The 25,952-nt window shown below is 33.4% G+C and overlaps 1 protein-coding gene across 4 annotated transcripts; it reads left to right on the forward strand.

Annotated features, from left to right (window-relative positions):
• The first annotated feature begins 17,376 nt into the window (after window positions 1-17,376).
• Window positions 17,377-24,153, forward strand: Rsph3 (Radial spoke head protein 3). Of its 4 annotated transcripts, none has more exons than XM_089074640.1 (11): window positions 17,377-17,534; window positions 18,200-19,089; window positions 19,756-19,839; window positions 21,234-21,315; window positions 21,397-21,570; window positions 21,682-21,813; window positions 21,909-22,112; window positions 22,421-22,583; window positions 22,754-22,840; window positions 23,014-23,208; window positions 24,012-24,153. In XM_089074640.1, the coding sequence occupies exons 2-10, from the start codon at window positions 18,299-18,301 to the stop codon at window positions 23,190-23,192; spliced, it is 1,896 nt and encodes a 631-aa protein (XP_088930766.1). In that variant the 5' UTR covers window positions 17,377-17,534; window positions 18,200-18,298; the 3' UTR covers window positions 23,193-23,208; window positions 24,012-24,153. The 4 variants fall into 4 exon arrangements, with proteins under 4 accessions (XP_088930766.1, XP_088930778.1, XP_088930773.1 ...); XM_089074652.1 differs by having other exon boundaries at window positions 19,759-19,839; XM_089074647.1 differs by lacking the exon at window positions 24,012-24,153 and adding an exon at window positions 23,465-23,968.
• Window positions 24,154-25,952: the final 1,799 nt, after the last annotated feature.

Here is a 25,952-nt window from a genome sequence, read left to right on the forward strand (position 1 = left end):
TCAATATCTATTGATTTGCTTCAGCTAAACTAATCACGAAAATTTTCGTGGACTCGAAACAAATTGTTATTTTTAGAAATAAATATGTGAGACTAAACGAATTTTATTATTAATTTCTTAAAAATATCAACGGTTTACACTTCGACACAATAAAAAATAAAAATCATTTTCATTTAATAGAAATGATCACTGAATATAAATTTAGTACGTCTTTATACTTTTTGATTTCAACTACGCTCAATAATCTTTTAATTATACAATGTAGTATTTTATGGTTCCCACGTCCGAACGATTCGAAATTATGTGTGCAATCATCATGTTCATGTCGCTAAATAGAAATGCATTCAGAGACAGCGTTGGATCGTGAAGATGAGGATTTGAAGCACTCGGATGCATCCCTGCCTTTCGAAGAGCTCTGCCTCACCGACTAGAAAATATTTTAGTATGCTATATTGACGTTAGTAGTAGTTTCGCAACTACCTCCTTCATCTCTCCCAATAGTTACCTCCGCGATGCATCGCCGGCGGACAAAAATATACGTCGCATGTAAACACAATGGCACGTCGGAAAGCGATCCTCCGGTTTTCGAGCATTGTGATCTGGGGTCTGGGAATAACTCCCTGCCCTCCCGGATGGTAACCCCCGAAGCAACACGTCAGAGGGACAAATTTCACCCCTAAACGCGCAAATAAAGGATAAAAGCCGCTAAATTAGCCCAGCGAAAGCGGCATAAATCAAAATATTAGAAAACAGCCGCGTGGATGGAAGCGGTCGGTGTTGGATGAAGGATTTATGGGATCGGCCCGGTATATCGGGTCAACGCAAAAGCGAGGGCGTGCCTTCACTGTCCCCCTCCCCCCCCCCCTCTCTCGTGCCATCTCTTTCCTTTCAATGGTTTCTCTTTTCGCTCTCACCCCCTGCACCCTCTCTGATGCATCCTGCAGCGCGGATCAACGCGACTTTTGTTTAAAACATGATCTATCGCTTAAATACCTAAAACCGGACTATTTATGGGTCTGCCACCTAGGGAGGAGAGACGTCACCCCGGCAGGACAGTGGCAGGATCCTCCTCTCCTCTTCTCTTTTCCTTTCTTTTTTCGCCAAAAGCGATGCGTTTATGCAGGTGAAATCCCACGCCTTTGAATTCTCTCTACGAACGTGAAATGCTCTCTTGTCCTCTCTGTCCCTCTCTGTCCTACCCCCTTCCAACCTCTTTCATCAACGAAGGGCAACCCCACGACTCCCCCTCGAATGCAACGAAATTTGACACGTTCCCTTTATAACGGCAGATATTCTTTTATCATTTGGACACACTTTCCTAGCGGCGCGATCGAGGGTTCGAGACTCTTTCTCTCTTTTTCTCTCTCTTTTTCGTTTATTCTTCATATCCTTATAAAGGCTATAGACTGATAGCAACGACAATATGGATTCTCGAACTTGCACAAAGCGTGGTCAAAGCGTGAATAGATGTAATATTTCCTTGGACATGCAAATGTTCGTCGTGCAATTACGCGCTACTACCCATTTTTAAGATGCATCGAATCCTATCTGAATGTGTGATCTCAAATTAGCAAAAACATGAACATAACATATCGAAATATTTCTAAAAACAATTTTTGTAATTTTCAATTAAGCTTATAAATACGAGCATGCAAGTACAAAAAAAAGGATATATCTTTAACGTAAATGTTTAGCTAACTTAAATTTGTAAATTAGTGTAAATATAAATGTAGGTGTTATGTATGAAATTGTCAAGTTATAAAATTCAACTTGCTTAATGATAATGTTGACATTTCTTCGAAATAATTTATAATCTATGATGTCTATACACAACACGCAAGTTTCAAAATTGTATATAACTTCACGTGTAGGCGTCTCTGATTTACTTTTCTCTCTCAACATTCGTTACTTTCCCGTTTTTTATGGTAGATTTTTTTATGCGATACATATCGATTCCCGTGACGCGATAAACACAAGATGAGGGAGATCGTTGTTTCTGCGGCAAGCGGCGCAAGATATATATATATATATATTTTTTTTTTCTTTCTCTTGGTCATTCACTCTTCCATTTCTTTTCGAAAAGAGAGAAACGAGGAACGCACTTTAGATGGATACATCGATAGATCGACGAGCTAACGAACGATGAGAGAATTCTCTACGACCGAGAACATGGCAGCGAAACAAAAAGCTATGGAGATTTGCAGCGAAGATTGTATCAACTCGATCGCGGAAGTTACGTCGGATTCATAACTTTCGCGCGCTTAAGTGCTCGTTGCATCGATCTTATTGGACGCGTCTTTGTGTAATGCGTTGCCAATTAATCGATTAATACTATGTTACGGCGGTGTATATGTCACGACGGTGGGAAACGGGACGCGATGTGCCTTTAACATATCGGATACCTTTTATTTGCCTTTTATAAAAGAAACTCGCGAACGTAAACGTCTTTAGACTTTAATCGCTTGCATCGCTCCGAGGTGTAATTTTACAACTGCAGATGCGTAAACGCGCGTCTCGCGCGAGCGCGCGGAACATCAAAATTATACAGGAAGATCATCCGTGGCGAGCAAGCACGCCATAATTCATTTGGTATTGCCAAACAGACGTCGTAAAATTAATATTATTGCAATCATTAAAACGAGTTAATTGACGTTTAGCAACGGTTGATGTTGTCAAAGTTAAATTTCAAAATAGGAACCACAACTCTCCACGGATCTTCTCACTGAGAGGTGGAATATACATGGGAAAACTTTAAACAGAAACTAAAACGCTTTTATGTATGTGGATTGTGGATAAAATAAAATTGTATCAAGTTAACTATTGCGATAAAAATCGAATAACCGAATGTATTTTTATATACAGACAAAATTAGTCTTATATCAAGATTATATATTCCTATACGTAAACGAGAATATTATAATCTTCTTAGAAAAATTTTAGTACTGATGCAAATATATAGTGTATATTCTTATATTATAATTTTCATATAGAAAATTTTTAATCTTTAATTGAGCAAAACTAACTATACTCGCGTCGATACAATCAAATCAAGATTAAAATTTTTAAGAAGGTTATAATATTTTTACGTATAGATGTAAGAATATTTTTCTCGATTAAACTAATCTTTTTATTTAAAACTAATTTTTTTCCGCATACTTGTTGCTTCATCAGCAATGTAAATTGTCGAAAAAGATGTTATTTTAAACGCTGCCGGTTTTCGTAAGTAAAATACGTAAATCGCGTACCACATTCCGATTTGCAGTGCAACCGCCGCTGAATCTTGTTTTCATGGTTTTCATGGTCGCACACAATTCGCAAGAGACATGACAACAACAATAAGCGACGCTTACCGTCGACGGGCCCTTACGTAAAGGTACCAAGAGGCGATATGGCGACACCGATAAGACTGCGGGCCACGCATTGTCGCGGCGATACGTAATATGTGCGCGAGCGCGGTGTACTTGCGTGAATAATGTATGTAGCTCGCCGTTATCTATGTGGCGACCGTTCGCCATCGACGCGGGATATATAACACGATAAGGAACGACAGAATCGGACAGCAGCCTGATGTCCCGAGCTACCGTGAAGATAAGCCGCGGAATAGAAAAAAAGATCGGAGGCGGCGAACGGTAGCACGGCAAAAAAAAAGGAGGAAAGTCGAGGAGGAAGAGAAGAAGAAAGCAAAAGACAAGGAAAAGAAGTCGTAAATGCATTTATGTATCTCACATGATTGTGATCCATCGATGCTTGCCTCCGTTTTACCTCTCGCTTCTGTATGTCTCGCGCAGGGCCGCTTCGGGCGACAAACAAGACTCGCGTGGTATCAGTTAAAGATTTGCAACCATTGTCGATGATATTAAAAAAGAGATTACGCAAATGATGATAATATTGGTCTGAGCACGATTTTTTAATTAAAATTATTAATTGAATAATTTCCTAAATATACAAGGATAAAATACTTATCGCCGCGCGAACGTAAGTTCGAAAACATTAATATACGAATACGTTAAAAAACCGACTCTATACTTTTCTTCGTCTCGTTTTCCTAACATCACGACACTATCACTCACCATTTCGCAGCTTGATTTTTTTTCTCCCTGTTGGCATTGCGACGTTCAATCACGTTTACAAGCCGCATCGAGAAACTGCGTATCGATCGTTCAAGATGTATTCACGAAGGCTCGTTTTACATCGCGGGATAACCGATCGACACGAATCTATAATGCGTCACGCGGAGGAAGGGACGGATCGATTTGGACGATCGATCTCGGGGAAAATTCAGAGTACCGTCCGTGAACGAGTCATACAAGTGGCCACTTCGATACAGATCGCTCGAACGCTCATTTGTAACGCAAGAAATTCTGTAGAAGAAGAATTTCTGTTCCGGCATTTCGAGATACTTGAAAAGGAAGAAGAAAGGATTCTCGATTAGATCCAGATATAAAAAGATGGAGATGCTAAAAATTAATTTTGTAGTAAGATTCAGTTCACGTGGTAGATAAGATAGAATTAAGAACGAACATACATTCGTATCACAACTTGCCTAACTGTTCATGGCACGTACGGTCGCCTTGATCGTTCATGGCGAAAATCCATTTTTCACCGAGATCGCGCTAGGATATGGCGCACGTTTTACCTGACTCTGACAGAGAACAGGCGAGAGACAAAAAGACCCCGGGCAGGTTGACCGCGAACGTGCCATTCTCGCTTTCCGATATCGAGAATCGTCGGGTGCAGAACGGAGCCGGGATGTTTCTTCCTTTTCTGTTTTTCTTGCCCTCGCTTTCCTCTGACACCCGCTACCTTCGGTAGGATTATCTGATTCTTGCTCTCATCGTCGAAAGAACAAAACGCAGTGGTCCTATCCGGCCACCATCGCGATCATGGTACATGATCTACGCGCCGCTGCCATTATCTTCCACCGATCGAGGGTACTTACTTATCGTTGATCCCGAGAGAGAGAGAGAGAGAGAGAAATCTCTTCTACCTCTCGAGACCACGGCTACCATCTTGTCGAGATCATGCCCCGTCTGTTGTGTCACGTCGGAATTGCAAAACTGGTGACAGATATAATGGATGTTTCGCTCGCGTACAATCCGTTGTTCTACAAGAATCGCTATGTTAATCATCCCGATAGAAGCAAAAGCACTCGTTATTGTCGAAATCTTACGGTACAATACGGAAAATTAAAAAAAATAAAAAGTCGTACTATTGTCATATTATTTGAGAAAAATCTAAAAGGTAAATATATCTTTTAATTTTTCGTAAAATGTATAAACAATTATTTTATCAATTTAGAAGAATTATAATTTCAAACAACTGTTCGCAACAGAGCTGAGAGAAAACATGTATGTTCTTACGATGATATAATAAGTAAAAGACAAAAAAATGATACTAGAATATCACTAGTTATAAAAATGGATAACTCGGATATACTCGAAAGGCGTTAAGTAGTTCGCGGGTGTTTAATATTTTAATGGTCTGTCAGAGAGCGGTGAGACTCGATTAATTTTAATAACACGCTTCACGGCGATACCTGTCCGACAGTCTTAGCGCTCCGAGGGTGCGACGTCGCGCATCAGCACCGCCAGCACGACAGGTTATCCTTCCAGTGCTTTCCCTCACGGATAAAGCAGCGTCACGGCGTGATGCGTAAAGCCGGAAAAGTTCGACCTACGTTGTTGCGCACCCCGCAGAGAGAAAAACGATCGTACAGGTGCGTCGTCGGAAATCGCACCTACCACCACAGGGACGACAGGCGGGCCCGTCAAAGATGTGATAAGGCTTGTGATAAACGCCTTCTTCGTCCCATTAGCGAATCCAACCCACTTGAGATATGTTTAGTAATCGACCGTAGGATTGTAGCGTGCATTAAAAGTAATATCAAATTTAAGTTTAAAATGGGAAATTATATCATGCTTTATGAATAGTCACGATAAACTTTTAACTGATAATTAATAATTTATAACTTATTTATATAATTCTCTCTCGACCCTTTTCTTCCCTTCCCTTTTCTTTCTTTAGAATATAATTTTTAACTATAGTATGAGAAATTTTCAAAGTTAAAATAATTTATTACGTTTTATTTATTAATGGCGTGCACTAAAATAAAACTCGCTCTATAGTTCTTTTACATTTCTTTAAATCAATATCGTGAAAATGCATTTGAGATATGTTTAGTAATCGACCGTAGGATTGTAGCGTACATTAAAAGTAATATCAAATTTAAGTTTAAAATGGGAAATTATATCATGCTTTATGAATAGTCACGATAAACTTTTAACTGATAATTAATAATTTATAACTTATTTATATAATTCTCTCTCGACCCTTTTCTTCCCTTCCCTTTTCTTTCTTTAGAATATAATTTTTAACTATAGTATGAGAAATTTTCAAAGTTAAAATAATTTATTACGTTTTATTTATTAATGGCGTGCACTAAAATAAAACTCGCTCTATAGTTCTTTTACATTTCTTTAAATCAATATCGTGAAAATGCATTTTCAAAAAGCGTTTTCAAGTGCTATATCATATGTAAAAAGAATAGTAAACGTTTAAACTGTCAAAAGCTCATGTCAATCTCGTCACATTGATATCGTTAATAAAATAAAATGATGCGTGCCTGAAGGAGAAGGATTGGCGATTAAATGCATTTTGATGTAATATCTTGCTCAAAATACTTGCTTCAAAACGAGCACATTTCCTATCGCATGGCATAACTGACAACATCAACATGACACAGATCGTGAAAACCGATTTGTGCGATCTCCGGACGACCAGTACCGGAGGAATCGATGCAATGACAAAGTGGATTGTCCGTTACGTTGCAGAATTCGGAGACGACAAAGCTATCTAATCTTCTTCGTGGGTCAGATCGATCATGAGATCGTGAGAAATCGCGACGATGGAGGATGTGAGGGTAAGCGAGGAAAGGAAATCCACGAACGAAATTAAGCCCAACGGGATCGGACGTTCGTCGAATTCCGCGGGGTCACTTATCCGAGGCGAGCTATTCTGTCTGCTGCAGAATTCATTCTGTGTTTCTTAAGCATCGTCCACTGTCATTTCACGTTTTTCTGTTCACGAGTCAGAATTTTCCCGTCAGCGAAGCAATCCTTCGACGAGACTTAATAACGATTAATAGTCACGTAGTCTACAATCGCACGGTCGATTATGATCAAAAGATTCTTTTGATCATAAGCGACGATGTTCAGCATCATCTTTTAAAAATAGCGACTATCGCATTTAAAGTAAAATAAATAAATCGAATGTTGTCGAATCGCAACATCGAAAATAATTATTATTTTCGGGAATTTTTCAGTCTGAAAGGCGGAAAAAAATCGAAGCTTTCTATTAGAAAATATTTCGATGATAATACATGTATCAATTGGTATAAATTATTATGTACGTTTATTAATTTGGAGGCACGTGTTAAATGAGCCAGCTGAGAACTAGTATACCGTATACATAATGAACGCTCGGGCGCAGTCGAGCGATGAAAAATGTTTAAGCTCACTTTTCGAGGATTATCAATTTTTCGCTAAGCGCACGTACGTCGTACGTCAGTCACGGCTTTATCTAACGAGCATTATCTGTCGGACATTATCTACCTAGTCTATTTCGGTACGACGCGACCCTGTATAGTCACAAGTCTGAGAGCCTTCCGCTTCTTTTCGCCTTCAATGCAAAATATACTTTTTTTTTTTTTTTTCGTTCGCAATAATATTAGTCACGCTGCTAATAATATATTGGGAAATAAAATGTTTTAAAGGTGAATTGAAATAGTAATGATCACATTTTCTTTTTTAATTTAAAACATTTCTTTTAAAGACACACAGCACGACAGCCAGGCTAAAATTTTTAAAATCGGCCTATAGCTTTTCGTGAGATTCTACCTGCAGCTGAACAATATTTCACGAGCTCTCCGAAATGCCTTTTGAAAACTCCTAAGGGAATGTGACTAACTACATCTTTGTATGATAGAATCGAGTCTTTAAACAAGCATGAAAAAAGGACGATTGTATCACGTTTACGAAATTATTCGCATTATGAAACGTAAATAGACTATACTAATTAAAATGTCGTATAATAAGAAAGCATATCTTTTATCTCTTAAATACCCGATACAATATATTAAAAAAAAAATTTCGTGCAATGTTTCTTCAACTATTGACAGTTAACAAAATAAGCACACATAGAATATAAAGCTTCGTTTTATGCAAATAACTAATTCAAGTTAAATATTCAAGAGGTAAACCTATTACTAAACATTTTGGCAGACACAGTATGCATAGATATAGAATCAATTAATTGATAAGCAAAACTTCTAAATAAATATTTGGATATATATATATATTTGTACGAAGCGTATAAATAGTGTACTAAAAAGATTAGATATTATTATATAATATAATATATAAAAATATTAATATTTTTAATATGATATAAATATCAATTAGTAAGAAAAAGTTGACTTTGCATATATCGAAATATCATTTTAATTAATCGACAACGCTGAACTTTTTTAATAACAATTTCGCTTTATTAATAAATAACGTTTTAAGCGCCGAGATTTCATGCGCTGAAATATAATATTGAAAATCTTTTTAATCTTTAAACAATAGTCGTGTTGCCTCAACTTCCTCATAAATTTTGCTGTTCGTTTCATTTGGAGATCCTATTCCATAACCTATTGTATTTATCAAAATCACATAAATTGGAGAAAAATTTTTTATAGCAAATATTGTATAATGTTAACCTTCCTTAAGTGAATAGAAATAATATTTTTCTGAACAAGACACATAATTTTTTCATTTATCATAATATCATTAATGTAACATGCTTTTGATTGTATAAATTAAAATAATTTCATAAAAATAATATAAATTTTGTAAATATATTTAATTATTTAATTATCATAAAGAAAGCGGGAAAAAATTTTACGCTTTCTGTGAAACAATTCAAAAGGGAACATCGATGGCGTCAAACAGTCTGAAAGAATGAAATAGGAATAATAAGAATAAAGATACGTTAAGGCATACCTTTCTTACAATGTGATTTCGGCGATAGAGCAAAAGAGACCAAGGTACAGATAGAAGAGCGAGCAAGTAAAGGAGAAGAAAGACGATATAGAAAAAACGATGGAGTCCCCAGAGATCCAGGTAGATGCTAATGGGCGCCCATTGTTTCTTCTCCCCATCGTTTTCCCTACCACAGCATTGTCCTTACAACGGGCTCAGCTCCCCGCTCATCAGTTAACATTGTCCAGAGCATTAGATCGTCCTTGTTCCAAATTCGAGTTGGAGTCGCGCGCGACCTACCGCTTTCGAGGAATGCAACGACTCGCCCTCGAAGGGCCGCATAGCCAAGAAAAAGAACAGACGAGAAGAGAGAAAGTGAAAAAGGGGAGAAGGGGGGGGTGAAAGCAAGACTACAAAGTAGAGGACCGCAAGCTCGTGGAACTCGTGTAAACGAGATCGTACGAACAACGCTGTGGTGAAGATGAGGGTTGTCCTATGAGCAGGACTTCCGTCTCATTTATTCGACCTGCTCGGTCTGTTTACCTTTGCTACATCGCGGTAAAACAAACAAGTTCGTTTTCACAATAAAAATATTGTACACGCCGATGCAAATGCAAATGCAAATGCAAATGCGAGAATAGACCGATTCGTCGGGGTGTTGTCCTGAATCCCCAGTTAACCGAAACGTGACGAGGATTTGAAAATATTTTGACTTTGCGGTGATACAAAGATCACATTTAAACTAGATGATATCGTAAAGAAGAAATAGTATCGTGAAAAAAAGATTTTTCTTTTGAGATCTTGAACATTAACATCCAGACTATTTGTTATGAACTATTGTCACTTGTATGAAATTAAAAAAAATAACAAAAGCAAAATTTTCTTTTAATAAATTTCTAGAAGATTATATTTTCATCGTTGTTATAAGAAAAAGAAGTACTCAATTTTTCCATTAATTATTGTTAACAAAAAGAGAATATTACACGTTTACATTAACATATATACTTTTACAAAACTTACACACTTGAAAAACATTTGAATAAATTGATTACGGTGTTATCTACAAATGGAACTGAGCACAATAATCGCGGCTGGTGCTAATTCGCAGTACGCAAGATTGATGTCTTATCTCGAGTCAGTCCCGGCGAGATGAGACTGCCAAAGAAGACGAAGTGGGTTAAGAAGAAGAATGAGAGACTTAAAGGATGGCAAACGTGCTTCGGACAGCCTCGGGGAAGGGGTGGCATAGTTGTCTTTTAAACGGAGCAACGTTACGTACCCCTGACGAATGGACAGGAGGAGGTGCCGATATCTCAACCGTAATTTATCACCCAGCTAGACCAGCTAGAAAATCGACGGGCCCCGCCACACGGGCCCACATGAGGAAGAACGCGAACGGAAAATAGAGAAAGAGGAGAGACACGAAAAAGGGGACCACAAACATGCTCCGTGCTGTGTTGCACTCTCTCGGGCCTCTCAGGGCCCCGGGCCAACCCTCATTACCACGCCTCCAGACTTCCTAGTCATTATCTGGTGGTTTCAATACCGAGATCGAATTTCATCAGGAATCTCGACACTGACATTCCATAGAGATAATCGCACCCATACTCTCATGTTCATATGTGCAAAGTCTTTTTCTATAGAATTTCGATTTTTTTTATAATCGATGCACAATGTACATTATATTTCAAGATTTTTTACTTGTACACATTTATTATTTATTTTATTTCTCCGTACTATGATGAGTATAGATAAACTATTCTTAAATAATATAAAAATATTATACAGAAAACAGTAGAAATTAGCATATATAAAATTATAAATATTAATAAATATAATATAAATGTATATGATGTAAATATATAAAAATAATTTATTTAAAAAAAATATTTAATAAGAGAAGAAAATTATTCATAATGTATTAATAAAATTCTATACTTTTGTAAATTTTTTCCTATAAACAAAAAAATCTCACTAATTTCGCTAATTTCGTCATACGATATGAAACATATTAACGATGAAAACTTAATTTCTACTTGACGCACGATCTTAATTTTCCCCAAAATTTTTGAACGTCCTGAAAGCAGCAAAAATTTCTCGGGGTAGGTCCCGGAAGATTCCACTCGTGGGCTGGTTATAAATAATTAAGGAGGTCCGACAAAACAAATATATCGTTTCGCGCAGTGTGATAGATGATGTTGCTCATTCAGCGTCCTGGGTGAAGAGAAAGAAGAGATTGGGAGGAGATGAAGGCGGCAGTGAGATACGTGGAGGAAAAGAAGCAGGAGAAGAAGGAGAATCAAGACTCAGTGGGTTTTTAGGGGCCTTATGTGGATCCACGGAGAGGGTTCAAGGGCGTGCTGGATGTGGATGTTGCCGAGGCAGAGAAGGCAAGGCAATTAGGAAGCACAGCAGGGTGCCAAAATCTCTGCCCTCTTCCTCCTCCTCATCCAAATCGAACCACCACCTACACCCAGACTTCCTTCTTCCCTTCTACTATTTTTTCGACAACTTGCGCCTCCTCGACAAGCCCGTGTTCGTCGTCGAGGAAAATGTCATTTACAATGTCGTGTACTTTCTTCGTATGGACATCTTTGACTTGATATATTTGACTTTCGATAAATTATATCATTATATAATTAATAAAGTTTTATCGTCACGTCAATATTTTTTACTCATATAATATTCAAGAAAAATTTCAAAAATGGATTAAGTAAAGTTATGTTTACAAAATTATTTTCCGTGAAAAATATTCTTTATAGTATTACTTATAATATAGTATTACCATTTGATATTTATCACTGTCGTATCTAAACAATTTTTATTCTTAAATTTGTGTATTAATTTAATTTATAAATCTAATTCTATTTTACAACTTTATTTTTATCTTATTAAAAGTCAAAAAGAAATTATAGGAATTATCTACAGCATCTTTATATTAAAGAAAATAAAAAGTTATATTCAATGTAATTCTTTCCAAATTTAATATAATTATGCCAACAGGAAACTAATAATCGGTAGAAGTGAATTCTTTTTGTCAACTGTCAAGTTATTTGCATTGCATTATGAATATTTCTAATGGCATTTGTAGCATGAAATATGACATTGTCTTGTTGTGGAGATAAATGTCTTTAAGCAAAAGATTACGTTTTCTTTGTCACATCGGATGATTTTGCAAGTCACAATAATTTCTACTAATTATTATTTCTTACATTTATAATAAGTAGTAGTTGATAAAAAGAATGTTTTCCGTCTAGCATTGATTTTTCGCTAACAGATACATTAAACTCAAAAAGAAATGTACTGAATTTCATATGTTTTCTTTAGTATTTTCTTTAGTACTTGTTAATATTTAGATGCTCCAGATCATTTTTATGATTTTTTTTCAATATATTTTAAAAGAATATTTTTAGCCTAATGTTTTCTTTTATTTAATTAATATCCATCACAAGCATTTATAATGTTTACCGCTCAAGTTGTCCCGCGCCACTATTGGCAACTAGACGCAACTTAATGTCTAACTCGGTAAAGTAGAAAGTGTATTGATTAACATCCGCTATATAAGAAATGATTTGATCTTACCTAGTATAGATATACTTATCGATATGACATATCCTAAAATAGAGACCGATTTTTTCTAAAATAGCTAAAATTGTCTTAATAAAAAATTAAAAAAAAAATGTTTTCTAAATTATGTAAATATTTTAATATTCATCGTATTAAATAAAATTAATAATTTTAAAAGTGCAATATGTAACGTAAAAAAATTTTTATATTAATTAGATTTGCATATAAAAAAATAATATAATTTATATAAAGTTATATATAATTTTAATAATTTAATTAAAAAAATAATATATTGTTTCATAAATAATAATTCAAAATTATATAAATGTGAATCATGAAGTACAGAAAATTATGTATCTTGGATACGGAAAGCTATGAGGTCGCTATGTCAATAAAGGAAATTTCAGAGTTGATTCGTTTCTATAACGACAAACACAAAGAGTCCAGTAGTGAACAGAAGCCGCCCTAAAGACCCTTTTAGAAAAGGCTATAACCACACGGAACGATATTACAATTTCAATACGCGATTAAATTGTACGACAAAAATTAACAATGATTACCAAAATGACGGAACAGTGCCGAATGTGCAGTCGCGGATTGCAATCTTATAATATACCCTTTGATTCACATGAAAGGAGAGAGGCCTACACTTTCGTGAAGAGTCCGAGGGCAATATTACACATTCAAAAGAGATACAGAAATCCCCCAATGTAAGTACAATCAATTACTTTTGATAGTAGATAATAATTTATAATATAATAACAATATAATAACATTATTTATGTGATGAATGAATAATTTTTGAAATCCGAAAAACTGCTTGGCAAACATTGGCAGACTTAGATTTTAAATAAGTTTCTAAAATTTTAAATAAAACTTTCTTCTCCTCTTTTTTTATAAAAAAATTAAGAAGATATACATTAAATCTTCGTTGTCTTTGTTTAAACATATATTAAGAACTTCTTTTAATTTCATTGGCAAACAGCTTAATTTATTTCTTCAACATGGTATAAAAATCGTAATTATAAATATCATAATTATATATTGAGTATCTTAATACGCTACTTTGTGCCGCGGTTAAAATAAAGAATATCTTTTTACGTTCATAAAATCTTCACATTAATGTCGGCGCAACAAGTGCACGATGTACTCATAAACCATTTTATCCATTTAACGATCACGCCCTAATCATTCTTTGAATTAATGATTCCGGGCATCATAAGTATATGATACGGAAAACACAGATTGTGTTCGCTTCTTTACGTAAAGCATGCCCTACATATTTAACAGAGTGCTAAGCTTATATGAAAGTGTGAACTTTCAACTTTACAAAGAACATACACCCATATTAATATTAAAATCTTTTTCTATTTTTTACACGTTGTTTACCATTGACTTTTCTCACTATAAATATTTCTCAGGTATAGCAACAAGAGTCATAAAATTGTATAGTTCTCAAGAAATTCATTTAAAACAATCTCGCGGAATAGGAGAAGACTCTCCTTTATATATTGATCGTGTGATACATGTTTTAATAAATTTTTTGAATAAAAATTTACACAATTTATTAAAAAAAATTTCAACGTTCTATATATTCCGAGAAAATTAGCAGGCTTAAGCTTTAAGACTAGGAAGAAAATATCAATAACTGGAAAAGTACAGTACATTGATAATGTAGCAGCCATTTAATCTATAGATTACTATGCTTATAGATGACAAAAGCGAATGACCGCAGCAGTGGTTGATTTTATCATTGACTATCGTACGCGGAAGAATACAAAGTGTGATGCTATGCACATTTGCTTCACGCGATTTCTGTTTCAATCAAAAGCGAGCATTTATGATGTACAGCTACGAAATAGGAAATCCTTTTTTGCAAGAATTCAGATTGAGGACATAAAATCATTTTTTATTAGGAAATCCAATAACAAGTTTTAATAAAGAACAAAATAGAATGGTTTTTTTACAATAATATTCATAATTTTTTACAATAATATTCATAAAACTTTCGGATTGAAATGTACATTTATTATGTTATTATTGTGCATCTAATCCTAAATATAATTAATTAATGTTATTAAATATCATACTCATTTGAAAAAATATTAAACAAATCAAATTATATATTTATAATTATTATTCCATCATAAATCAATGTAATAATAACAAACTAACAAGTTTTATATAAATATATTAAATATTATATCATAAAATACCTATAAAAACAAGCAACTTATTCGTACAGTTCTAAAGCACGTGCACAATACAACCTTGTCAAAGAACAGTCTCTCTGACTATTTATTGGTCACTATATTTAGCATAAAGCTCTTTGGATGTTACATAATAAAATATCCAGCACGTGATATTGATTAGGATAAAGAAACACTTTGCGTTACATTCGGACAAGGCATTCGATCATGAATTAACAATAATAATCTCCCATATAAAACTACTTTAAAAGAAAGAATGTCAATTCTTTATAAAATAATTAAGAGATGAATGGGGATACATACGTATCCTACACACACGTTTTTCCATAGTATGTGAAACATACGTATGTCATATCTCACATATATATGTTATAAAAAAATTGTGATATCAGATAAAAGTATATCGTTGATTTCAAGTCAGCTAGAAAAATAAAAGAAAGAAAAATGAAAAACGCAAATTCATAAATATATATATATATATATATATATATATATATATGCGTGAGTGTTCTACTTATTTTATTGATTTTCTAACTGCGAATATCGGCGTCCTAAACATAATTACACGCGATGTTTCACGCAAAACGCGAGAAATCAGAGAGAGAAACTTCCTCAAGGATTTCCACAACACATTTATATGAAATGTGATAAAAAGAAAATCCATATTTTCCATCCAATTAAAATTCATTTTTAATCTCTTCTTCTAAAAAGATCAATGAAAATTTTTTATGTGATTAGTTATTGTAAAACAAATTTCTTTCTTTATCGAAGTTCTCTGAAAAATAGCACGATACGAAACTGATGGCACGGTAATGCAAGTACTATAAGTACTACTGACAATCGTAAATAACCGTAGGTCTACGGTTTAGGTCACTTTATGGTATTATTCGGGTAGGTCATCCAGTCAGACGATTATACTCATGCAAGGAAGGCAAACGAAAGAGGCAATCCCATTATTACACCGATAAAATCACAGACAAATTTCTACTTGTTAAACGTCACTTATTATTTTGACGATCAATCTATTAAATCAATATTTTCATAAAATATATATCAGAAGCTTTGTCGATAATGATTATGATTAATTATAAATTTATGTTAGAACATATAAAATTAATTGACATTAAAATTATGTAAATCTCACATATATAGAAATTATGTCATTCGTGTAAAAATTTGTATATTCAGAGAAAACAAAATAGTTCTGGCGACTACTTTGAAATTTAAGTATCAGCAACTAAGTTTATGGAGTTATAAAAATAAAAGTGGTACCAAGAATTATCAAAATAATAGTCAATATAATATTAGATGTTAACATTATTTCACTATTTGTATGTAAACATTAAATATTATTATAATAACTGAATAATTATAATATATGTATAATATAATTATTCAAACTTCAATACAATAATAAATGATAAATAATAATAAATAATAATAAATGACAATTATTTTTTTTATTTGGACAAATATTTTTCTGAAATCAGTCATTATGCCGTAATTTTTTGTATCAATAATATATTTTTTTATTAATAAACCTATTTTGCATTTCTATTTTCTTGTCTCTCTATTATCTATTATATTTAATATAATAAATAGCATTATTCTTATTATAACTTTATAATACATAATTGAGATGCTATTTTTTTTTTCAATTTTCTAATTATTGGTACTTTTTTCTGAGTATATAATTTTTATATTTTTTTAGAAGTAAGCTATTCAAATCATTATTTTGTTTGCTGAGAATAGATTTTTAGTTAGTAAATAATCATATAGATAAATATTGGATATAAAATATTCACAAACAGTAAAAAAATTATTGCGATAAATATGATTGTATAAGAAATATATAAATACAGTGTAATTAAAATTCTATTAAAAGAGCAAAAATAACCCAATACAATATATGATAAAATTATTTTATTCTAATTCACTCAAAATAGATTGTAAAAAAGAGAGGAAGAAAATATCATTACAGAATATGATTCATATTCATATTAGATCCGTTTATACTCTGCTCTGAATTTTCATGTACACTATTTGCATAAGTCGCGTGATAACAAAATACCTTACTCATCCCATAATTCATTTTCCTACCTATATATATATATATATATATATATATATATATATATATATATATATACGCTTGCATTAGTAAATGACTATCGCTACGAATCAAAGCAGCTAGCTATATATCTTCGAGAGTTTCAAAGAATAATAGAAAAAACCTTAACGCCAAGGTTATCTGGACAAACTTAATCTTTTAAAAGCAGTAAAAAAAAATGTACATTTATTTTATTGTTAAAAATGAAGGAATAAGGAATCGCATGTTTATATTTAAAACGTGAACAAGCGCCAAGATGTATTTTCGCGACAGGCCCGGCGCGATCAAATGTGCGGTTTCACCTTGAAGTGTTGCTAGGGTTGGAAGCTAACGGACAGGTTCCCTAGGTAAGTAATAAAACCCCAACCATATTCCATCCTTTATCGGTGGACTTAAGCATGCGCAACGTTCGCAGTGGTCAGCGTTATTGAGTGGCCAGTCGCGAGGTAAAGATATATGTACAACTTGGTCTATACGGGTCTATAGCGGTCGATTCTAAGGACATTGTCCAGTCTCTGAACTCCCCCACGAGTCAGTCAGTAATGCCGCGGCTTTACTCGGCGGACGATCGCAATCACGTTTTCTTTCTTCGTCATTCGCGAGCAGCAAAACCGCCGGTTTGGCACAGTACGTATTAACGTGAACCGATTGTAACAGGAATTCAAGTCAACATGTCTTCATCAAAAAGCTCTAACTTCGATATTATAAATATGTAATATAAATGCAATCTCTGCATTTCTTCATCACGCGACGTGGTATTATCTTCGCATTTATAACTTTGGAATTTTAAAGTAAAGTAATGTGTAGATAAAGCAGTAATAAACGTAAAAAAGTCTCTAGACAAGTTAATATTTCAATAATGTGTGTGTGTGTGTGTGTGTGTGTGTGTGTGTAATATCGCTCACACACCGCTACACATATGTTAATATTTTCTTATGTTTTAAGTAAATTTGCAAGAAACTTGATATTTTAGTTTTAGAATTAATAAAAACTATTCTTACTATGAGCGTTGATTATCATGAAATTATTAGTTCACAATGAAACAAAGTTACAAGTTAAACCTTTCGTGACTTCGTCGGTGAATAATTGAAGAAATAATTAGGAACGTCACGTTCACGTTTCAGTGACTATGTTCTCACTTTGCGAATGTAGACAATCAATGAGCGATCAATAGACCATAATTGCTTTCGAGTACTTTCGAAGCACAATTATTTGTATCTATATAATATACATAAATATACAAAAAGTGAAATTCTAAAATTACATAAAATGTAATCTTTAAACTTTTGAAGGAGGTCGCTTGAAAAATTAAACACGACGCGCGATTTTAATCTTCTTCAATCGACATACCATGTCCGCCGCAAAATCGGACGTCTGAAGAAATTGGAAGGATGCCGGCCGGTATTTCGACTCTGGCGCCGTCAACAGACGTGGGATCTTTCGATTATGAGGCGAAGGATCCGCCGGCTTTTACAATTTTACAAAAAGACGGCCTGGACTCGAGTCTGCCGCTCTTACATGTCAACGAGGACGATGAGATGAACGCATCACGACTCACCAACTTGGAGAACATGAAGAACGCAATGAAGAATAATCTTTGTAATGGCAGACGCATCAGTAAATCCAATGAGCATCTGGTGCTGGCTAGTTTACAATCGAATCAAGCCAATCCATTGAAGAAAAAGCATCAGAGTAAAAGTCAGGATAGTCTGGATGTAGTTGAAGAGAGACTACCCACGGCTAAATCTAGTATCATCTTATCAACGGAGGACTTCAACGAGGTGCTGAACGCGAAACTTAAAAAGATTCAAGAGCAAGCCGAGGCCGAGCAAGGCCGCAAATCGCCTAAAAAATCGATCCTGCCACAGAAGAAGCCGTTCATTACAACCGTGAAGACGGGGGAATTTCTAATGCCGCCACCGGAAGTGGCGGCCTTGCTCGGCATAGCGCCCAGTGGAAACGACGAGGAAGCGACCGACGGATGCCCTCTGAGAAGCAAGTTCAAGCCACTGGTATCACTGGTCAAGAGACCGGAAGTACGTCACAGTAGCCACAATGCCAGATGTTCAGCCGCCCTAAAAGCCACCGTGGACTTTTCCCTCGGCATGATGAACGCCACCACTATCGCCACTGCTTCAACCTTGAACGAGCAGGCGAGGAGGTTCAAGAGAAGCGAGCCGGCGTAAGTGACACTGAGGTGACGTAGCACAGCCGCGTTATAGACGCCGTTCAATTGGCACGACGGTGTCGCGATCGTCTCCTTGCAGGGGCGGATTTGCAAAAAGAGAATCGCGATGATGCTTGCCCCCGGGAAACCTCGCACATTTTTATTTGCAGAAATATTTGTACATTTCTTTTTTTTTTTTTTAAGTTGTACATAGAATAGAAATGTTACTTCTAATGTCTTCTAGTTTAATTATATTTCTATTAGGAGCAGTAAAAAGTTATCAAGGATAGGGGGAATTCGCCCTTGTTTTCATTGAATTTATTTCGTATCGTTTCGAATAATGACACTATCTTGGATATTTATCTGGGATACAAATTGTGATATGCATCTTCGTTAGTTTTATATTATTCTCATTAAAAATTCAATATTTTCAAAGTAAATATTTTCAAAGTAAATATTACTAGAATACAATCGATCGACTTGTGCTAAAAAGTGACTTCATGGAAAAAACTTATCGTCGTCAATCGACACGCGTCTTAAAGAACTTAGAAACGTAAAATATATCTACTCTAAAGAACAAAATGCGATTATGAAATCAATTGAAGCGTGAAAATAAAAGTAACAAGAAATATTCTGAGAGGAGGAAAAGAGTGTAAGAAGAGCGGGAAATTGTTTTTCTAGCAGATTCCCGCAGACGCCGCGAGCTTTACCAAAAAAGTTGGAACCGATCGAGGGCATGACGAATATGCTGCCGAGACTTCGCGGGTAACAAAAATACCTTACAAGTGGCACCACTCTTATCACTGGTCTTTTAGTTGATAGCAGCTGCTTTTTTCCCGCTTTTTTTCTTCTCGTCGGCCCGATTTTATTCTCGTACGCTTGCAATCGCGTTCGAGTTTCTCTCTAGATTGTCATCGCTCCTGATGCACTACATTGCTGAATTTTCGTAGAAAGTCATATTTGATGTGGTTGTTCTCGGCCAAATAATATTAACCTCAGGACCTCACACTGAGGTCCACTACATCCCAACTAATGCCATTAAATATGAATATTAAATTGTGAAATTTAAATTGGATTAGTGGATCTCTCAATTCTTCATATTTTTAATATGTAATTGACGATTTTGTTCGTTTAGTTGCTTACCACAATTGTTACGTGAATGAGCAAAGAAAATTCTGAGAAGACCAGTAGGAGGAAATAGGTCGCTAAAAACAAGTGTGAGGACAGAAGGTTAATTCTTATTTTTCTTCAATTATTCTTCTATCAAGATTTTTATAACTGATTATTACATTATCAATAATTATAATTTGAAGAATATGACTATTTGTCAAGCAAAAAACTGTCGATTCTGTTCCATAGTAATTCTCTTGATAATCAATCTTCAAAGATTGATTGCCTAGATCAATCTTAAATTTTTTAAAATTTTTGTTGGATAGAAATAAATGAAAAAAATTAATGGGTTCTGCACATGAAAATATGTTATAAATGTTTTGTTTCGATCACGATAAATACTGTCGTGATTGTTATCAAAACCATTACCATGCAGCAGGGTCGTAGACATTATCGTCGTGACGTTTTGCTATGCGATTGAAACGCATGCTTCATTAAATGCGGAGGTAGATACATCACAAATATAATAACAGATCTTTAATAACAGATTATTTAGACATTTCTTTCCTACATTATAATTTGCTGCATAACGTAACGTATAATCTCTCTTTTTATTGATAATAATTTTATTTTATTAAAATTAATTAAAATTATATTTCTTTATATATAATTTAATAATGAGATAATATGAAAACTTTCATATAATAATAATAAATTAAAATAATTCTGTTATATCAGTTGGAAAATTGACGAAATAAATTCAATCACTTACGGAAATATTAAGATACGGACTGAAATAAACTATTATAACCTCCAAAACTGTATAATTAATTAAAAATTAATTTACATTAAAATAAATATAGCTTTATATATATAATCATTTTAGAGAAATTTATTATTTTGCAAAGTTTGCCAATGCTTGCCTAAGAGAAACAGATTTCGCAATAATTACTCAGCATGTTAAATTCTCAGCTGAGCTTTTCTCAAATTTGTTTGATATGTTATCATGAAAAAATGAATTTTACTGTAAATTTTACGTTATTTTACAGCGATCAGCCGATTCCTTTCGGGAATATTATGTTTGACCGCCGCGTTACTCGCGGAAGCACAACGGCTTCCGTTTCTACTCTCGTAAGTATTCTAATCTATCAAAGCAAAAGATTTATGTGTTTTCTTTTTTTTATACGTTTTGTATTATTCGTACTTGTCTAGATCGATGGGGAACAATCGATAGCAGTGAGGCAAGCGGAAGCGAGACGAAGGCATTTGGCGAGGAAACGTGCTCAAGTGCAAGTTTGCAGATCGTTCGTCGCCAGAACGGGTTCACCCCCTCCAGTTCCTGGAAGAAAACACGAACCAGTGCAAACCGAGCTTTTCCTCGAGGAGGTTAACTCAAATCTTTTATATCTATATTTTATTGTAGCGATGAAATATTACTTTTTATTAGGTAAGCTTAGCGTACGTTAAATGTTAAAATAAACATATTGAATATTTAAGTTGACAGAGAAGCCAGACGAATCTGAAGTAGCCACGCAAACTGATTACTTCTTAGAAAAACCAGTACTACCAAGCTATCAAGTTCCAGACAAGATTGGTCGGGATGTCTATACCCAAATCGAACCGGGAGAAGTACGTGTTCTGAATATTTTATTAGAGAAGACATTGATATTTGACTATGCTCAGATTGATCTACAGAATAAATTTTTTATATCATAATATTTTAGCTTTTCGATTATGATACTGAAGTCCAACCAATTCTGACGGTATTGGTAGGCAAAACTATCGAACAAGCACTAATCGAGGTTCTAGAGGAAGAGGAAATCGCTGCTCTTAAGGAGCAGCAAAGAAGATTCTTGGAATTGCGCATGGCTGAAAAAGCTGAGGAGCAACGATTAGCGGAAGAAGAAAGAAGACGTAAAGAGGAGAAGGTCTTACCATCCATCTTATTCATTTTAATATTTTAATATTTTAATATTTAATATTTTGGCTTTCTAATGTCCATTTCTATCAATATAAGTGTAACTTTAATTTTGATTTAATTTATCTTTTATTTTTTTTAGTTCTAAAAATTTGAAAAAAATATAGAGTAAATTAAACCAAGATTAAAATTAATAGACATTGATAGAATAGATATAAGTCACTCAATTATTTTACATTATCATAAAGATAAAGATGCAAGAAAATATATTATATATAAAATATTATATAAAAAAATAAATTTGTTTTCAATATACAGAATCGACGCCAGAAACAACATGAAAAAGCGATGAAGGCTCAACAGGAAACCGAAGAACGTGTCGCGGCTGCGGTATTGTTAACGGGATATATCGCCGAACTTTTACCCGCGGTTTTGGAAGGATTAAAAATGTCTGGCTATTTATTAGATGAGATCAAGGCTGGTTCGTCAATTTGCATGAAACATTGATTACTTTTTTTTAATCTAATAACTTTTTAAGTTCTATTTAGTTATCAATGTTATCTCTATTGAATTTATTATTCCACTTCTCCTTTCTCATCGCTTTTATTTCATCGATAACGCATTAACATGTGCTGTGACTATATGTTTCAGATGTTGAAGAAGGTTTCATGCCGTGGTTAATGAAAGAAGTTAAAAAGGAAATGGGTAATATGATCGAAAGCAGAGAATTATTAATGGGTAAGGTTGAGCTAAAAATAAAATTTTTTTAAGAGCACAATTGTATTTTCCTGAATTTTATTTAAAAAAATAGAAGTTTTAAGGAGTTTTGTTCATGATAATTTCCTATAAGCAATAACAAATAAGCAATATGTATAATGTACAATGTTACTATATACATGAATATTTTACAGAAATTATTAGAGAAATCTTAGAGAATCGTGCACAAACATACAAGCAGCTTGGTGAAGAATATGATATGTCAAGAGACAAGAGATTAGTAAACGAATATAATTTAGAAGGAGGTGAAACTGATAGTAATTTTGTGGATTACGAATCATCCGCAATGGGTGAAAATAATCATGCAATTTAGCATGATAAAAAATTTGGTACGATCCTGTATATATTTGTAATATAGTACAAATCTAAAAAAGATATTTATTTTAGTAGACAAGTTGAAATTATATATATAAAATCTCAGCAAAATTTTATTTAACAGTTACATTTAGGATTAAAATATAGACAGAAATTAAAATGTAAAAAAGTAAACAGAGATTAGAAAATGTTAATTATTATTTAATTAGATCATGGATATTTAGTAATAATTCAATAATAATTTGTGTAATTATTAACATTCTCACGCAGTTTTGGAAATATTAAAGAGGTTGAAAAATGACAACAAGCTATAATTAACTTTTGGAAAAAATGAACAAGTTATAATTAACTTTTGGATAATGGGATTTACCTTAACCTTAACCAGCACAAAAGCAATATCTGAACCCGCTACCTTTTACATTAAGCAGTGTACACAGCTGTGCAACAAATCCATCTCCTTCGCTTGCACCCTCTGACAGGTCACTGCAGCGCTCGCAATCCCTATCGCAAACAGTAACCGCCGAAAGGACGAGAAAGACTCATCAAAAATTAATTATCGATTCTCAAAATCAACGCGGTGTGATCTGTCATAGAGAAAAGGTGTATAAGAAAAGAAAAATTATGTCAAGTTTATCTCGAAACTATTTTTCTAAAAACTATAAAGCATTTTTGTTTTGCTGAGATCTTAATATGTATTACAATATAACACGTCATATTATGATATTATAAAAGACAGACTGTTTTGTATATAATATTAATATATTATTTATAATGTATATAATATTAATAATTTGTCATTTATTTGTCTGCACTTTAGATTATTATGGGAACGCTACACAACGCTTCAAGACAAAATAAGAAGCTAATTATATTCTAAGATGTAATACATGGTTTATTCATAATTCCGAAGATATATAAAAAAATTTAAGTACATATTAAATAAATAAAAATGTTTAAAACGTTTGATATACTCTCAAACCATACCTTATGAATTATTCTCATATTTTTATGAATTATATCATATGAATTATTCTTATTTATGAGCATATTATTAGATTTTTAATAACAATTCGCAACATATATTCTGAAGATAAAATGAGTATTCAAAAATCTATTGTTTTAAAATTCACTTCTATTTATATTAATTCAATATTTGAATTATCATTCTAATCCATGCATATATTGAGATTAATATATTGAAAAAATTTTGCTGAAATTTTGCTACATGAAAAAACATATATAATATCACTAAAATAGAATACATTTTTTGCACTTACTAGTCAGATTATTATTTCAGATAACAAAAAAAAAATTTCAATATCTGTCATAAATGTCATGAATTGCGTTGACAAGAATCAGTATATTAAACATGAATAACTTAATATATGTAAAACATTTAACAATACATATATATAAAGTTAATATACTTAATAATCCATATATATATATTTAATATTTCTTGTATATTTATATATAAAACATTTAAGTAGATCTCAAGCTATTATTCTTACTCGTATATAAAGTAGTCATCAATCAATACAATCAATACATCAATCAATATGTATGGATAAATTATATATAAAAAAATTTAGATCAAAATTGACTTGTTATAAAAATAGAAGTAATCATTAGTAGTAATTATTAATTATTATTATATAAAATATAGAGGTTAACATATAAAAATTCTCAGGCTATAGATTGTCGTTTTTTCAATTTCAATGCACTTACGAAAACGCAATTATGATCATATAATTTTTTAATTTTTTTAATAGTCCTATAAAAAAACGCAAAATAATGCATGACTTTAATCACGAACGCAAACAATAACGTTCAGCGGAATGGATAAACTGGGCCATGATTTGAATCAAGGGCTGAAGCAAGAACTAATTCGCATTGCGACACTTCATATTTAAAATTTAGATTTAGAAAATGAAGATCTTCAAAATAAGCTCAATCCATAGTATCCAAAATTATTTTTTTCTTCCTGGCAATATAAATAATTAAGCTCCTATTCATTCACAGCAAGAAACAATAATTGATCTTATCGTTAGCACAGCGGATCATATTCAAAAACATGAGAATAACATGATTATATAAATATTAATTGTTACACTCAGTATATCATACGGAAGTTAATTTTCATTGAGAAGAAAATTTAATCTAAAGTAATTTGCTGCTATTATTCCATTAGTAACAAAAAATGATCAAGAAAAGATCAAGAAATTTTAATAATAAATTAAAATGTATAAATTAAGATACAATATACGAGAAAATTCTTCCAAATTGCTAATGCGATCCACTTAACGGCAAGCTACTCACGTCTTTTGATTCGCAAAAAAATAACATTTTTTTAAACGCTTTATTATAAATATCAGTATTTTTGTATTCACCTAAAGTAAAATAAATACCGTAAACACAGATCATTTCTAAATTTTATCCTTAGATACGGTCATTTTATAGACCACCGATACCGTCGTCAGAGTAAAAAACCTGTCCGCTCCAATCAGGATTAGATCGCTTGTAATGGGATGAGGTTTCACGCTGAATTGAGATCGGCACAGTTTTAAAAAGCCACCCACCCTCTTTAACTAAGCCCTCGCGGGTAAGGGGTGGAAGCGGAGTGAGACAAGGGGACATATTGTATTGGATTAAATTAAGCAGGGGGACTGCTTTCTCGTACCGTGCGCTATATGCACAAAAATTGTGTGCCAAGTGAATCGTGTTTTCTGGGGAAGGAGGAAGGGGCAATCTACCGCAT

This window comes from Pogonomyrmex barbatus, unplaced genomic scaffold (assembly GCF_055798465.1).
Source record: "Pogonomyrmex barbatus isolate J1 unplaced genomic scaffold, ASM5579846v1 scaffold1, whole genome shotgun sequence".
Classification (NCBI taxonomy): domain Eukaryota; kingdom Metazoa; phylum Arthropoda; class Insecta; order Hymenoptera; family Formicidae; genus Pogonomyrmex; species Pogonomyrmex barbatus.

What these genes read in the sequence shown, in the direction of transcription:
- Rsph3 (XM_089074640.1), top strand. Translation starts at nt 18,299, where the DNA reads ATGCCGGCCGGTATTTCGACTCTGGCGCCGTCAACAGACGTGGGATCT. An exon ending in GAAGACGTAAAGAGGAGAAG is followed by an intron (nt 22,113 to 22,420) that starts GTCTTACCATCC and finishes TTCAATATACAG; the next exon opens with AATCGACGCCAGAAACAACA. An exon ending in ATTAGATGAGATCAAGGCTG is followed by an intron (nt 22,584 to 22,753) that starts GTTCGTCAATTT and finishes TATATGTTTCAG; the next exon opens with ATGTTGAAGAAGGTTTCATG.